Raw genomic sequence first — 15,456 nt, 5'->3', positions numbered from 1 at the left:
GGGGCCGCTCCTCGCAGGAGCCGCTCCGCGCAGGCGGCGGGGCCTCGCGGTGGGAGGGGGGCTGGGAGGCCACGCCTTCCCTGCTGCGCGGGAGGGCGGGGCCTGCACAGGCCACGCCCTGGGCGCATGGCGCTCCGCATGTGGCGCTGCCCCCCCCCCAGCCGGGGCAGAGGGGTGTGGGAGCAGGCCCGAGCCCTGCGTGTCATGGCCCCAGAGTAACTCCTGCGTGATGGGCAGGATCCCTGCTGCTCTGCCGTGTGCCGGGCCCGGGCCTGCACTCTGGGAGCTGGCGCTTGAAACCGCCATCTCAGTGGACAGGAGCTTCTAGGGTCGCCTCTGCTGTGCAGCCCCGGGCTCCTGCTCGGGCATCACCCCCCACACTGTGGCTGCACAACGTGGGCAGTGCGGCAGAGAGGATGGTGAAGTCCTTGCACAGACTCGGAGGTGGATCACTTTGCAGGCTTGGGCTGGCCAAGCTATTTGTATCCACTCCAGGCTCATGCATCCAACCCTTGGGTACCGAAGTGCTTGAGGTTTGTCAGACTTGCGGGCGTGTTTCGGGTGCCCAGTTCCCTTCTGAACCCCAGAGGCAGCTTTGAAGGCCTCTGCCAAGCTGGGCCAGTGTTTCCTGCTCCTCTGGAGTTGCAAAAAGTAGCTCCAGCGTGGGAGAGGCATGTCCTGGTTTTGGCAGCCACTAGCAGCCATCATCTTCCTCCTTGCTGCCTCCCTTTCAGGCTTGCCAGCGTTAAGAGGCAAGCATGCACAGACCTGGCACAAAAAACAAGTTAATAAGCAAATGGTAGGTCTACAGGCAGTATCACAGTGGCTTAAACATAGAAGTATTCAGTGTTTAATTGGCAAGTCTGGCTCAGCCTGGGTCTGCCCGTTGTTCTGTAACATGCTTGTGCCTAACAGGCTGCTCGCCCACACACGCTGAACTGCTTCAGGTGCTGGAAGACAGGTTTACGGCCTCTTAACCTAAAATGGTTGTATTTCGGTTGGTAGGTGGACCCTGGGGATCTCCGCCATGCCCTCCTCTCTCTTTCCTGTGTAGAAATCCCGAGGCACATCAAGGAATGGGGGATGCACCCAAGAACCAGGAGGAGGAGATGCAGGTGCTGGAGCGTGGCTCTTGCCCAGCAGGTTGCTGGCAGCCTGAGGCTGCAGCCAGGGTGGTGAGACAGGACTGCCCAGCTGTTCCCAGTGTGCTTCAACAACACACCCAGACAGGCTGTTCGTGGCAGCTCGGGGATGTTGGAAGAAACCAGCCAAGCAAGCAGTCCTTGCTGCAACCCAGCCATGCTTTTCCATACAGCCAGTCTTATGGAGCAGGGCATGTACGGGGCCATCCCATCTCCTGCAGAGCTGAGAGCGGGTGCCGGGGAAGCGGATGAATGGCTGGGTGCACGGCGGTACTTTCCAGACACCCTCACAGCCTCTGGTATTGCTGTACTGCTTGTCGCAGCTGTTGACACTCTGACCGTTTTGGTTTTGGCAGGACCCAGTGTCGGAGTGAAAGATGAAGCAGCAGCAAGAACTGTGCCTAGTGTGAGTGCTGGAAAAGAGGCAGAGGAAAGGTTTAAAGTGGTTATACAAGCCATTGCCCTAAATCTGCCTCGCACCCACTGCCAGGGCAGCAGGACCTGTAGGCAGTAGCACAAGGACCTTTCCCTTTGTGCCCAGGGAGAGCTGCAGTGATCCTCCCACTGAGCTGATTATTTTACCTTATCCAGAGCTTCACCAGCTCCCACATCCCATGTTCCCCTTGTGCCTTCTCTGCCTTTCCTCCTTGCTCCCAGTAGTGGTACCCCAGATGCACCAAAGGCATTGGCAAGGCACCCCAGGGAGGCTCAGCAGGACACCAGTGACCCCAGGCTGGACCAACCTCCCTTTCCCACCAGCTACCAGTGGCCCTGGGACACTGGGCACGACCCTCACCAGAGGAGAGGGAACAGAATAGCATCTCTCTGGGATCTGGACTGGCCAGGGACTGAGGAGCCAGCTCGGCCCGCAGGGAACTGCATTCCCCCCTGTTGTGGGTCTGTACATCCCCCCCGGCACTGGAAATCCAGCAGCCGGTGGGGGCTGCGTGCATGTCCCTGTGGTGCACCCAGCTGCACTGTGCTGGGGCTGGAGCCAGCAGTGACTCAGCAGGCGCCTGCTGGGCTGCCATGCTGCAAGCCCGTGCTGTGGGGAGCCAGCCCCGCGGGGCTTGGGGATGCTCCCAGCCAGCCCCAGGCTGAGAGCCAGACCCCCTTCGCATGGGGATCGTAGGGTGGTTGCAGCACCCAAGCAGCAGCCCAAGGTTTTTGGGTGCTGCAAGCCATCCAGGCGGCACAGGGAGCTCCTCTGCTGACAGCCACATCCCACCAGCTTCCTGCAAAGCCAGGCTGTAGGGATTTGGGGATTTGAAATCCCCTGCCTTGCTCTCTTGCACAAGGCCACTGTGCTGGTGAGTGCTGCCCATGGCAGGTCTCCTCCGCTCCCCGTGGCCACAAATGCCACCTGCAAGCACAGCTCTGCTCAGCAGCAAAGGGTTAAGTGCCAGGCCAGCTATCAGGGAAGCTTTCCTCTACTCCTCTTCCTTGCCAAGGTTTAAATTTAGTCCCTGCATGAACCCAGACGACTTGGGCATCGGGTTACTCTGGGGCTGGCAGCGCCAGGGAGCACCTGCTACCGCTGCTTCACTGCAAAAATCCCCCCGAAAGCCAGGGCTGAGCTCTGCTGCCACTAGTCAGGGCCAGCAAGATGCGGAGACCCTTGTGCCACGCCAGGCGCTCCGGCCGCTTGCTTTGGGTCCCTCCGAAAAAGGCAAATAGTAGCCGTCCATCACTCGGTTCTTGTGAATCCCAGAGGTGCTCGGTGCCCGGTTTGATTTCAAGCCTTGAGTTTGCTCCTGGCGGCTTGTGATTCATTTTGGGAGAGCTGCTGCTTGGGGCAGGGTGGTTTTTGGGGAAGCCCCCTGGAAGGAGACACACTGTCTCTGCAGCGAGGCACGCAGAGGAGCTGGGAAAGGAGCCATGGAGGGGATGGAGTGGCAGCCCGGGGCTCAGGCGTGCCCTCTGCACCAGGGATGGGATGTCCCCAGAGGGGTCTGCAGGTCCCCCAGCCCCAGGGCAGCCTAGCCCGCTGTGCTGGGGAGCACAGCCTGGGTACCCCCGTGGGGCGTGGGGACGCCCTGGCACCTCCCCTGCAGGTTTGGGGAGCAGCAGCGCGGGGTGAGGGGGCAGGGGACGGTGCTGGCAGCCTCCCGGCAAACCCCTAAGGCCGGGGCGGTGGTGGCATCCCTGCGATGCACTTGGCATCGCCTCCCCCGGGCTGGAGCTCGCTGACGTCCATGTGATCGAGGGGCTGCTCCGTCCCACCGCTGGGTCCAGCTGCCGTGACGGCGAGGGAGCCAGAAGGTCGAGCCGGCGTCCCCAGCGGAGCGTCCCCGCCACCAAGGAGGGTCCCCTGGCACTGGCTGGCACTCCCGGGGTCGTCCCTGCCACGATGCCCTGCGGGAAGAGGGACCCCGTGCTGCTCTCCCACGCCGAGCTGTCCGGCACCGACGGCGAGAGTCCCCGCAGCGGTGGGGACGGCCGGCGGTCCGCGTCGGAGGAGGAGGGCCACCTCCCCAGCCTCCCCCGCGACGACCTCGCCAAGAGCATGTCGGGCTCCTCCGTCTCCTCCTACCATTCCGCCCTGTGCTCAGAGGGGACGGAGACCTTCAAGGACTGCCTGGAGTTTCTGGACGAGGAGGGGACGCCCCCCCGGGACACGGGGCGGCGGGGCGGCTGTGCCGAGGGGGCTGCCCCGGGGCGCTGGGCTCCAGCGGGGGCCCCCAGCGTCCCCCCGCCGCCCGGCCCCCTCGCCTGCCCGCGGCAGGCTCAGCTGTCCGTCGTGGCTAAGAATAGCCTGGCGCCGGGGCAGCGGGGCGGGATGGGTCCCCTCGGCGGGGACCGGCAGCCTGCCACCACCACCGGCAGCGGGGAGCTGGCTCTGCCCCAGCAGCCCAGGGGGATGCTCGGCGGAGCGCCCAGCGATTCGGACGAGGTGGACGGCGAGGTGCAGGCGCTGACGGCCAGGGCTTTCCACAGCCTCTCGGGTCCCCCCGGCTCCCGCCTCGACATGTGCAGCTCCCACACCTCCTCCAGCCTCTCCAACTCACTGTCGGAGGACGGCGGGCGGCCGTGGCGGTGGCCAGTGGCCGGCGGCGAGTCCCGGGGCACAGTGGCAGCCTTCCATGGCAGGGTGGGCTGGCCCTTCCCTGCCGGCATGGACGGGGAGCTGCTGAGCTTGCTGGGGAAGGAGCAGTTTGAGTGTGTGGATGTGGAGCTGGAGAGCGGGGAGGCCAGGAAGGGCCACTGCAAGAAGAGGACCGTCCCCAAGCGCCAGATCCTGCTGAAGAGGAAGGAGAGGAAGGAGACGAGTTTCGGCCCCTGGGGTGACAGCCCGGCCCCCCAACCCCTGCCCCCCGCCAGGAAAGAGCCCCCCAGCAAGGGCAGGGCCACTGGAGAGGACTTCAGGCTCAACTACAAGCAGTTCATGAAGACGGCCTCCCTGGATGCCGACGCCAGCAAGACCAGGGCAGCCTCTTGCCTGGTGAAAAACGTCCTTGCCAAGAAAATGCAGTACGAGCAGAGGATCAAGATGGAGCAGAAGGGGCTGCAGGGCAGCTCAACCTCCTCGGGGCCGTCCTCTGCTGGCACCGACTTGCTGGGGGACAGCCTGGAGGGCAAGTCCAGCTCACTCTCCCGGTCAGACTGCAGCATCTCAGCCGAAGACCTGCGGGGCGGCGGGATGCCAGTGGCCGCGGTGGCCGTGGGGAATGCCACCACCACCCACCCTGCTAAGGGGGTGGTGCTGAGTGAGGCAACGAGGGAGAGTGTCTGCAAGCTGAAGAAGACCTTCAATGAACTCAACGAGCGGATGAAGTACCAGGAGGTGCTGGAGGGCCACTGGCTGCCTGGTGCCACCGAGGAGCTGGCGGCGGAGAGGATCCGCTACCCGCGAGCACGTGCCTTGTTTGAAGCCCACCCTGGGGTGGGGAAGGCATTGGACGTTGCCCCCAGATTTGAGAGAGCACCAAAGCCGTGGCCCAGCTTGAAGCAACGAGCCATCCACCCCGGTCACCCCCAAACCCTCCCCTTCGAAGCCAACAGTCTGGCGCTCCCCGCCACGCCGCCCCGCCGCCTCTTCACCTCCCGGGCGCAGGAGGTGAGGCTGGTGCCGCAGAGCCGGCAGGAGGACAAGCCGCCAGCAGTGCCCCGTCGGCCGTCCGGGCCCGGCAGCCCAGCCCGGGCGTCCCCGCCGGACACCCCCCCCAAGCCAGAAGATAAGGGGAAGGGACGCATCTCACAGCCCCGGGATGTGCGCAAGCTGGTGAGGAGCAGCTACAGCCTCTGCTTCGGGACTGCCGGCGCATCCCATGGCACCACGGCACCTGTGAGCAGTGGGGGGCTGCCACCGGCCACCCCGCTTGTCATCCACTGCACCTCGGTCTGCCGCCGGGAGCCAGTGATGGAGCCGGGGGATGGCGAGGTGCTGGCAGCTGCCAGCCCAGAGCCAGCCCTGGCATGTGCCGAGGGCCCTGCAAAGCTCACTGTTGGCCAGCCCTCGCCCACCCAGGGCTCCCCTGTCCACATCACGACGGTCCAGGCCACGCGGAAGGGGGTGGCCGCCACAGAGGGACCTTTGCCAGCCTCCCCCCCGCGCCTGGAGCGGAGCGAGCTCAGGGTGCCACCGCGAGCGCCGGCGGCTAAGGAGGTGCCGCACGTGGAGACCCACCTCCACGTCCTGGTGGGCCAGCAGTCCCCGGCAGCAGCCCGGGAGGGCTCCCTGTCTCAGAGCAGCGCCATGCTGAGGACAGAGAAGACCGTTCTCCTCCCGCCACCGCCTCCAGGTCCCACAGAGGGAAAGGACAGATGCAGCCACAATGGCACCGGAGGGCTCCGCGCTGCCGAGGGGCCCAAGTCAATGGTGCAGCGGCATGGCAGCAGTGACAGTAGGGACCCCCGAGCCGGGCCCCCAGCCAGCAGCAGCATGCACCCACAGCCTGGGAAACCAGTGGAGAAAAGCACACCGAAGCCACCCACAAGCGAGCAGGTGTTGGCGGAGAGCAGCGGCTCTGCAGGCAGCACTGGCCCCACTGCCCCGTTTCGAGCTGGGGAGGCTGGCAAAGGTCCCTCTGGCCAGCTGCTGGACCGGAGGGAGGCCTGGGAGCATTTACCGAAGTGGCTGGCAGCCACTGAGCCATACCTTCCTGCTTCCCCGACGGAGAACTCCAACTACTTAGCAATTCCCGTGAAAGCCCCCAAATCCTCTCCGATGCCAAAAGTGCCCTCGGTCCCCAACCCGGGTAGCACGTCCTTTGGGACTCCTGTGGTCCCCAAGCCAGTCAGTGCATCCTTTGGGACCCTCTTGGTCCCCAACCCAGCCAGCGCATCCTTTGGAACCCCCACAGTCCCCAACCTGTCCAGCACATCCTTTGGGACCCCCACGGTCCCCAACAAGACCAGCTCATCTTTTGGCTACCTATCAGCCTCTAGCCTGGCCAGCACATCATTTGGGGCTCCCTTGGTCTCCAACCCCACCAACAAGTCTTTTGGGACCCCCCTGATCCCCTACCCAGCCAGTGCATCCTTTGGAACCCCCTTGGTCCCTAACTCAGCCAACACATCCTTTGGGACCCCCTTGGTCCCAAATCCATCCAGCGTATCCTTTGGGACCCCCTTGGTCCCCAATCCATCCAGCACATCCTTTGGGAACCCCTCAGTCCCTAATCTGGCCAGCTCATCCTTAGGATTCCCTTTGGCCCCCAACCCATCCAGCACTTCACTGGGGACCGGGGTGTGTCCCCTGGCCAGTGGGGAAGTGCCCTGGAGCAAACCTGGTCCTGACCCCCCCCTGCCGCGGCCTCCCGAGGGCCTGGCCGCTGGGGAGCACCTGGTGCCGCTGCCCCCAGCCCAGCCCCAGCCTCGCCTTGAGGATGCTCCCCATTTCCTAAGGAGGACTGATGGCACCTCACCAAGCAGTAAGAGCACACTGAGCCCCACCAAGCCCTTTCCCCCCCGCCCATGCACCGGAGGATGCTCGTTGATCCCAACAGTGGGAAATGCTACTACATGGAGCCACCACGGCAGCCCCAGCTGAAAATGCTCTACGACCCCGAGACGGGGCAGTACCTGGAGGTGCTCATCCCACCGGTGGCATCACACACCGGGCTCTACCAGGCTCCTTTCAACCCCCTGGTCATGGCCCCAGGGGTCTACGCTCCACCCTACATGCCCTATGGTGGCTTCCCAGGGCTCCCAGCACCTGCACCACCTGCCGCCCCCTCCCCGGTGCACCCTGACCTGCCAGCTGCTGAAAACCCCGGCTTCCCCGGGACCTTCAGCCCTGCTCCCAAGGGTGAGGGGCCGCCTGCTGCGGGGGGTCCTGACTGCGGGTACCTGGAGAGCCTGTACTACATCCCCACAGGGATGCAGGCCAGCCCCGGACCCAGCCCTGGCCAGCCCCCTGCCTGCGCCAGCCCTGCCGGGCCCGAGAAGAGACTGCCGCTCCAGATGTGATGGATCTCAGCCGGGAACGGACCCGTGTGGCGTGTCCCTTCCCAAGCAACCAGGCATTAACCCCACAGTCAGCATCACCCCCCCGACACGGGAGAGACCCCCTGCCCGCAGCTGATCTGGTGAAGCCCCGAGGGGTAATGGGCACTGGCTGGACCTCACCATCTCCTCATGGGAACGGGGAGAAAAAGGGTATTTTTTCCAATGTGAGCACCTGGCAGCCCCGGAGGAGCTTGAAGTCATGGGCCCTGGCTGGCAAAGGGACCAGATGCATGGGCCCCGCTTTCCCCCACACTGCCAGTTCCATCCCGAGGGCAACCCAGGCTGGTCGGCACAGGGGAACAATGGCCTGGCCACCACCAGCCCCCCACAGCCACGACTGCGGCACGGACTCCCTAAAATAGTAATAAAAATGCTGAGACAGCATTCAATCCTGCATATTCATCCCGTGTTTGTATAGTCTGTAAAGGGGTGGGTGCGAGGGGCTCCCGCAGCCCTGTCGGGGAGCTGAGGCACTTGGACCCTGCAGTCCGTCTGTCTGTCCTGGAGCACCCACTGGATGAATCCCTGGTCCCCGGGGGCAGGAGGGGACTCTGCAGTCAACGGTGATCCCTGAACCCCAGCCCTTGAACCCCAAACCCCAGCCCTGAACACCAGTCCTGAACCCCAAAACCCAGCCCTCAACCCCAGCCCTGAGCCCCAAACCCCTGCCCCCAACCCAGCCCCAGCCCAGGAGGGTCCACGCCGACCCAGGGAGGATTTCGGTCGAGGAGGAGGGGTCAGGTGTTACAGGACTGAATTACACCAAAAACCTCCCGGAGATTTGGGGACACCCCCACACACACACAGTCGGTTGGGGACACCCCACGCACTCTCACACACCCCCTGTCCTGATGCCCCGGGGATGGATGGGGCCACGTCAGCCGGATGCAGGTGTGTCGGCTGCGCATCAGCGCCCACTTGCTAGCCCCGGGGGGTTTATAGCCACCCCGTGCCTCCGCCCCAGCACTTTCGGCATCGTGGCAGGATGCAGCCGGCGCTGGCAGTGTGGCTGGCCCTCAGCCTGCTGGCAGGGACGGGGGCTGAGGAGATGTGCGGGGGCCCCCCCGCCGCCCCAGCCCGCTCTGTCCCTGCGCCCCAGCTCAGCCCTGAGGAGCGGCTCTCGCCCCACATGCCCGAATCCCTCCGCTGCGACGCCTGCCATGCCATCGCCTTCCAGGTGGGGATCGGGGAGATGGCACCCTGAAACCAGGGTGAGCGGTGAGAGCCCTCGCAGGGATGCTCCAGCCTGGGGAGATGCTGCTGGCTCCCCTGGGGCACCCTGCTGATGGCTGCCCCCTGCTGGCACCCCAAAAAGGCCCTTTGGGGCCAGCGAGCCCCCTTGCAGCTACTCATGGACCCACCACCCCGTGCAAAAGTGCTTCAGCTGCCGGAGCCGCAAGGAAGGGGTGCAGACCCGTCCCCTGCTTGGGAGCAGGGTCATGGGAAGGCTGCCACCCTCACGGGCCAGTTTCTGCCCTTTTTCACCCCAGATTGAGGAGCAGCTGTACAGGGCAGAAGGGAAGGTGGGCAGGAAGGCGCTGAGTGAGCCCGACTACATGGAGGTGCTGGAGAGGAGCTGCTCGCAGGGCTGGGAGAGGTGAGTGAGGCGTCTCCAGGGATGGGGGTGTCCCCAAGGACTGGGGAGTCCCCAACCCCTGCCTCTCCCCACAGCTACGGGGTGCAGGAGCTGGATGGGGAGAAGCGGCTGGCAGGGCCAGGGCTGCCGAGACAGGAGCCCATGAGCGTGATGGTGATGGGGGGGCCTTGGCCGGGCAGGTAAGTCAGGGGGGTCAGCAATGGGGAGTGCCAGGCACCACTTTGCCACGATGGCAGGGGGACACGGCATGACCCTCTCTGGCTCCTTGCAGGCTGTCCAAGATGTGCCACAGCTACGTGGGCGAGCGGGGAGAGGCGCAGATCTATGGGGCGCACCGGCAGGGCCCGGCTGCCTTGCGGGAGCTGCTCTGCCATGGGGAGAAGGGGGCCTGTGCCGGTGGCAAAGCTGGGGGGCCAGCCCCACCCAAGGCGATGCAGAACGAGCTGTAGCCCCGGTGCAGTTAATGCTTAATGCCCTGGCGACCTTCGGAGCCGACTTCGTCCCCAGCAAGAGCCAACACACGCCGGGAGGTGGGCGCCTTCCTGGCGTCGCCCATCACCGGTGTCGCGACCATCCCTCGATGCCCAGCCCAGCCGTGCCGGGACGATGCTGGCAGCGGCTGGTGCCCCGTGCCACCGGACCTCCCACAAGCTGGGAATTACTCTGTAACCCGCCGGCTCTAATGTTTTACCAACATAGTGCTCACGGCAGGAGCGCCCTGGCCCTGCCGGCAGTGCCAGCCCTAATTAAAGGAGTTAATAGCTGATCCGTCCCCAAGGCAGTGCTCCCCAGTTTCACAACCGACAGCCAATGGCCACCTTCCAGCCTGCCACCTGGCGCCGCAGCCCGGGTGGTGACTAAAGTCCTTCCCACGGCCATAAAACCCCCCGTGTGGTAACATCGGTGCCGGGGCCGCATCGCTGGAGGATGGGGACCTGCTCGGGAGACCTGGCTCAGCCCCAGGTGAATGCAGCCTCTGTCCTCGTCCCTGTCCCCTCCTTGGCCATATCCCGGGGCAGTGGGGAGGGAAGTGGGTGGCTGGGGGTACCGACCCCAAATGATGGCCAGCTCGGGGCCATGATGCCCAGCCGGGACTGGCAAAGGATGGGATGAGCGCGAGGGCTGCAGTGAAGCCCGGGACCAAGGGAACGTGCTGGGACGCTGTGGCTGGGACTGGCTGTGCTGTCCTTCCTGGCACCTGCAGGGTGGTCTGGGCACCCCAGGGCCAGTGGAGACACCCCCTCCACCCTCTCCTGGGGACAAACCATTGCATGCGGACAACAGGTTTCCGAGCTTGGAGCCAGCTCATGGGGGGCAGAGCTGGGGACGGGTGGGGCTGACCAGGCTTGCATGCCGAGCTGTGGGCCAGTGGCCCTCACGTCCCCGGGACAGAGCCCATCCCCATTCCCATGGGACACCCAGGGCAACACTGACCCAGCTCCCGCCTCGCCATTGCTGCCAGAATGGGAACTCAGCTCTTGCTCCCACCGGCCCCCCACATCCCCCTGCGAAGGAGCTGCCTGCAATGGGCAGGGTGAGTACTGGGGCACCCCCACACAGCACACACCCCAAATCCTTCTGTAACGCACCATTAGATGCAGACCAGTCAGCTGGGACCCCTGCCCATCCCTGAGGGTGCAGGGGGTCCCATGGGGCAGTCTGTGCCACCCCTGGGGACAGTGTGGGGGGTGTGTGTGTCCCCCGTCCCTGACTCCCTTGGGCAAGCTGGGGCTGAGCTGTGCCCCCTGCATGCCAGGACCCCGGGGCAGGCACCGGGCCCCCCCAGCCGGAGGTGGACATGCTCTACAGGATCGAGGACGTGCCCCCCTGGTACCTCTGCATCCTGCTCGGCTTCCAGGTACGGCCTGGAAGGGGGGTACCCCCCACTGGCAGAGCCCAAGTCCCCGCTCCATGTGGCACGGGCACCCCACGGCACCCCAGCCCACTAAGCCCTCCCTCGCCCCCCAGCACTACCTGACCTGCTTCAGCGGCACCATTGCTGTCCCCTTCCTGCTGGCCGAGAGCCTGTGCGTGGGCAAGGACCAGCTCACCGTGAGCTACCTCATCGGCACCATCTTCACCTGCGTCGGCATCACCACCCTCATCCAGACCACCGTGGGCATCAGGTAGAGCCGTGGCCCTGGTGGAGACCCCCGCTGCCCGTCCCCAGGCCATGGGCGCAGGTGTCCCCTCTCGCCCTTCCCCCCCTCCCCCCCCCAGGCTGCCCCTCTTCCAGGCAAGCGCGCTGGCCTTCCTCGTCCCTGCCAAGTCCATCCTGGCCCTGGAGAAGTGGCAATGCCCACCCGAAGGTGAGGGCAGAGGGGTGCAGGAGGGGCGTCCAGCTGCTTCCCCCCACCCCAGGGACCACCTCACCCCCCCTCCATCCCCAGAGCAGATCTACGGCAATTGGGTGCTGCCGCTCAACACCTCTCACATCTGGCAGCCCCGCATGCGAGAGGTATGCCCCTCTGCCATCCCCAGGAGACCCCAACACCCCCAGCAGGTGCTGACTTCCTCTCTCCCCCCCTCCATGCTCTGCAGATCCAGGGGGCCATCGTGGTGTCCAGCCTGGTGGAGGTGGCCATCGGGCTGCTGGGCCTCCCTGGGGCGCTGCTCAGCTACATTGGGCCACTGACCGTCACCCCCACCGTCTCCCTCATCGGGCTCTCCGTCTTCCAGGCGGCCGGCGAGCGGGCCGGCTCCCACTGGGGCATCGCGGTGCTGTACGGCATGGGGATGGGGATGAGGGGACAAGGGGTTAGGGGTGTCCCCCATGGAGCCAGAAGCACACTGGGGCACGAGGGACCTCCTCTCTCTCTCTCTCAACCCCCCAGGACCATCTTCCTGATCGTTCTGTTTGCCCAGTACCTGCGGCACGTCACCGTCTGCCTGCCTGGCTACCGGCGGGGCAGTGGCTTCGTCCTGCTCCGCGTCCAGATCTTCAAGATGTTCCCGGTAGGGACTGGCTGAGAGCTGCCAGGTCCTGGGGGGGGTGGGGGGTGGGTGGTGGTGATGGTGGTGGTGATGTCCCAAAAATCCCCCTTTTTTCCACGCGATGTGAAGTGCATCCCCAGTCTCTGCTCCCCCCCCCTGCAGATCATCCTGGCCATCATGGTGGTGTGGCTGCTCTGCTATGTGCTGACACGCACCGGTGTCTTCCCCAGCCAGCCCGAGGCATACGGCTACAAGGCCAGGACGGACGCCCGGGGGGAGATCCTGTCCGTGGCACCCTGGTTTCGGGTCCCCTACCCCTGTGAGTGCCAGGCAGCCCTGCAGCATGTGGGACCCCTCTCCCAACACCCTTTCACCCCTGGGAATGCAGGGACTCAGCCCAGCATCACTGGGGCTGGGGAGCGCCTGGGAGGGGGGGTGGGAGGGGGTGTGGGGTGGGGGGGATGTCCCAAAGCAGCACCAGTGAGCACCAGGGGGGCCAGGACCTGGGATGCCCCCCACCCTGACGCCCCGCTCTGCCCCCCGGATAGGCCAGTGGGGTCTGCCCACAGTGACCTCAGCGGCCGTGCTGGGCATGTTCAGTGCCACGCTGGCGGGCATCATTGAGTCTATCGGGGACTACTACTCTTGCGCCCGGCTGGCAGGAGCCCCCGCTCCCCCCGTGCATGCCATTAACAGGTACGGCCAGCTGGCCCTGCTGGTACCCTGCCCATGCCGTGGCGTCCCGGGGCACCACCAGGCAGGGATGCCGCAGGAGAGCAGTGGCAGGGACCAGCCCATTCGTGTTTTTCCCCAGGGGCATTTTCACTGAAGGTATCTCCTGCATCATCGCGGGGCTGCTGGGAACCGGCAACGGCTCCACCTCCTCCAGCCCTAACATTGGTGTCCTGGGCATCACAAAGGTACTGGGGCCGGGGAGAGGTCCCGACTCGGTCGGGGGGACGGGTGCCATCACCTGCTGCTGGTCTCTCCGTGCAGGTGGGGAGCAGGAGGGTGATACAGTACGGGGCTGGCATCATGCTTGTGTTGGGGACCATTGGCAAGTTCACGGCACTGTTCGCCTCCCTGCCTGACCCCATCCTCGGCGGGATGTTCTGCACCTTATTCGGTAACCTCGGCACGTCAAGCCCAGGGCGCCATTATCATCAGCCCCGGGCCATTTCCCCAGGGATTCGGGGGCTGACGAGCCTGAGGGATGCAGAGGGCGGGCTTTGAGGGTTTGGGTCAAACCACGGCTAGGTTTGAACATCCTTCACTGCCTTTGCGGGCAGCCCACCCAATGCCCAGCTCTCAGCCGGCAGCATGGGCATCCCTGTCTGCCCGCAACCCAGCCACCGTCTCTCATGGCAGGCATGATCACGGCTGTTGGCCTCTCCAACCTGCAGTTTGTCGACATGAACTCTTCCCGCAACCTCTTTGTGCTGGGCTTTGCCATGTTTTTTGGGCTGACACTGCCAAACTACCTGGATTCCCACCCTAAGGCCATTAACACAGGTACCTGCCTGCCACAAAAAGCCCCAGTTTTGGGTGTTTAAGAAGACAGGAGGGCAGTTCTTGCAGGCGCTTTCCCACCCTGGGTAAGCGACGATTAATTAGGCAAATCCAGATTACCACAGTACGCCCTGGCTCAGTCCCTGCACCCTCGCAGGTGTCCCCGAGCTGGACCAGATACTGACGGTGCTGCTAACGACGGAGATGTTCGTCGGGGGGACCATCGCCTTCGTCCTGGATAACACCATCCCAGGTAATTAAAGCACATGGAGCCAGCAGGAGGAAGCACAGGGGGTTGGAGGCAGATTAATTTTGGGTTAAAGCTGCAAAAGGGGATCAGAGGGCGATGGGGGGGGCTGATGCTGGGCATCCTGGCTACAGGCAGGCAGGCACCGGCATCTTGGCTGACGCAGTGCCCGCTGCTGCAGGGACGCAGGAGGAGCGAGGGCTGGTGCAGTGGAAGGCGGGTGCGCACTCGGACAGCACAGCAAGAGCCAGCCTGAGGAGCTACGACTTCCCCTTCGGGATGAGTGCAGTGAGGAAGAGCCGGTGGCTGACGCACGTGCCCATCTGCCCGGTGTTCACGGGGTTTAAGGCCCGGGCGAAGGGCAGTGGCGTGGCAGCGGCAGCCGCAGACATGCAAGATAATGCAGACGGGCTCTCCGTGTGCACAAAGGTCTGAGCAAGGGGAGGCCTCGCGCCCCGGCACCGGAGAAGCCAAGCCGAGCTCCCACGGGTGCTGTCGGAGTTCGTTAGCACCCACCAAGTCCAAAGACAAGGCTTCTGGTGCTCATCTCGAACATAGGGCTAGGGAAACTCAAAGGTGCCTTTCAGGGACATCTCGAGCTCCCGGGGTACCTGCCTGGGGACCACCACCCCCCGTGTCATTGCTCCATCTCAAGCTTTAGCTGGTTGAGCCTCGTTTGGCGCTTGCTGAAGCTCATTAGCCGCCATCGGAGCCAGCCAGAGCTCCCAGAGCCACGAAGTCCGACCCGGGGCCACGAATTCTCATGCTGTGCCCTTGGCTTTAGCAGGGCTACCTGGCAGCTGAAGTGGGCTCTGTGCAGGGTACAGTATCCAGACCAGCATTAGGATGCCTATTTTAAGATTATACATTAAAAAAAACAATTCAAGCCCACTTGCCCTAGCAGTGTCTTTGCTGCGTCCTGCACCACTCCCTCGTCCCTTCTGCATTTCGAAGGCTCCAGCAGCTTTCCATACTCCCTCCCGGGCTGCCCAACATGGAGACACGCTAGATTTCGTGCAGGCCTAGCAACTGCATGTTCGGTGGGCTTCTGCCTGAACCCCGGTGCAACCCACTCGGCAAACATGTCCTGCCGCAGAGGGCACTGGACAGCCGGCTCCATCCCGGCCGCTCTGGTGAAGTGCTGCCTTGTGCAGCTGGTTGGTTTCCAGCAGCAGGCACAGAAGGCAGCCGATGGCCTCATTGACGACAGTCAAGCCCATTTCTGGGCTTGAGTTTAGCACCAAAATGCCAAAGTTGAAGCCAGCATTGCATGACCCTGTCACTGGCTGTCTGCACTAGCATGGTGACATGGCCACACACTCGCTCCCCAGCCCGAGCAGGAAGAGCAGAAGTGAGAAAACCCACAGGTCGAGACAAAGACAGTTTAATAAGTGAAGAGGGGAAAGAAACAACCACCAAAAACTCCCAAGTGATGCAAAAGCAATCGCTCACCATCTCCCACAAGCACAGCAATGCCCAGCCAGGCTCTGAGCAGCAGCAGAACCCCCCCTCTTCTGCTGTCCCAGTTTTGTTGTCAAACGTGACGTTAAACGGTGTGCAATACCCTTTTGGTCAGC

At 64.2% G+C, this 15,456-nt stretch overlaps 3 protein-coding genes across 3 annotated transcripts; all 3 read left to right on the top strand.

Moving 5' to 3' along the window:
• The first annotated feature begins 29 nt into the window (after positions 1-29).
• On the top strand, positions 30-7,981 carry PROB1 (proline rich basic protein 1). Its single transcript, XM_072873324.1, is given in 2 exon segments — positions 30-7,054; positions 7,057-7,981. Coding segments are annotated over 2 exon segments (4,059 nt in total). The 5' UTR covers positions 30-3,492; the 3' UTR covers positions 7,554-7,981.
• Positions 7,982-8,577: 596 nt separating this feature from the next.
• Positions 8,578-9,859, top strand: MZB1 (marginal zone B and B1 cell specific protein). The gene is made up of 4 exons (XM_072873427.1): positions 8,578-8,769; positions 9,083-9,189; positions 9,264-9,368; positions 9,461-9,859. Exons 1-4 carry the CDS (start codon positions 8,578-8,580, stop codon positions 9,636-9,638), a joined length of 582 nt encoding a protein of 193 aa, XP_072729528.1. The 3' UTR covers positions 9,639-9,859.
• A 125-nt stretch (positions 9,860-9,984) lies between these two features.
• SLC23A1 (solute carrier family 23 member 1) lies at positions 9,985-14,314 on the top strand. Its single transcript, XM_072872651.1, is given in 17 exon segments — positions 9,985-10,004; positions 10,006-10,076; positions 10,079-10,152; positions 10,652-10,723; positions 10,946-11,047; positions 11,158-11,315; positions 11,410-11,498; positions 11,580-11,647; positions 11,731-11,912; positions 12,024-12,144; positions 12,286-12,442; positions 12,672-12,819; positions 12,938-13,043; positions 13,120-13,249; positions 13,492-13,635; positions 13,790-13,885; positions 14,061-14,314. Coding segments are annotated over 17 exon segments (1,977 nt in total). The 5' UTR covers positions 9,985-9,999.
• The last annotated feature ends 1,142 nt before the right edge of the window (positions 14,315-15,456 follow it).

The sequence above is a fragment of the Ciconia boyciana genome, chromosome 9 (genome assembly GCF_034638445.1).
Source record: "Ciconia boyciana chromosome 9, ASM3463844v1, whole genome shotgun sequence".
NCBI classification, from domain to species: Eukaryota; Metazoa; Chordata; class Aves; order Ciconiiformes; family Ciconiidae; genus Ciconia; species Ciconia boyciana.
The sequence above is the reverse complement of the archived record's forward strand: the minus strand, read 5'-3'. Positions and strand labels throughout refer to the sequence as shown.

What these genes read in the sequence shown, in the direction of transcription:
- MZB1 (XM_072873427.1), top strand. Translation starts at nt 8,578, where the DNA reads ATGCAGCCGGCGCTGGCAGTGTGGCTGGCCCTCAGCCTGCTGGCAGGG. An exon ending in TGCTCGCAGGGCTGGGAGAG is followed by an intron (nt 9,190 to 9,263) that starts GTGAGTGAGGCG and finishes CTCTCCCCACAG; the next exon opens with CTACGGGGTGCAGGAGCTGG. An exon ending in GGGGGGCCTTGGCCGGGCAG is followed by an intron (nt 9,369 to 9,460) that starts GTAAGTCAGGGG and finishes GGCTCCTTGCAG; the next exon opens with GCTGTCCAAGATGTGCCACA.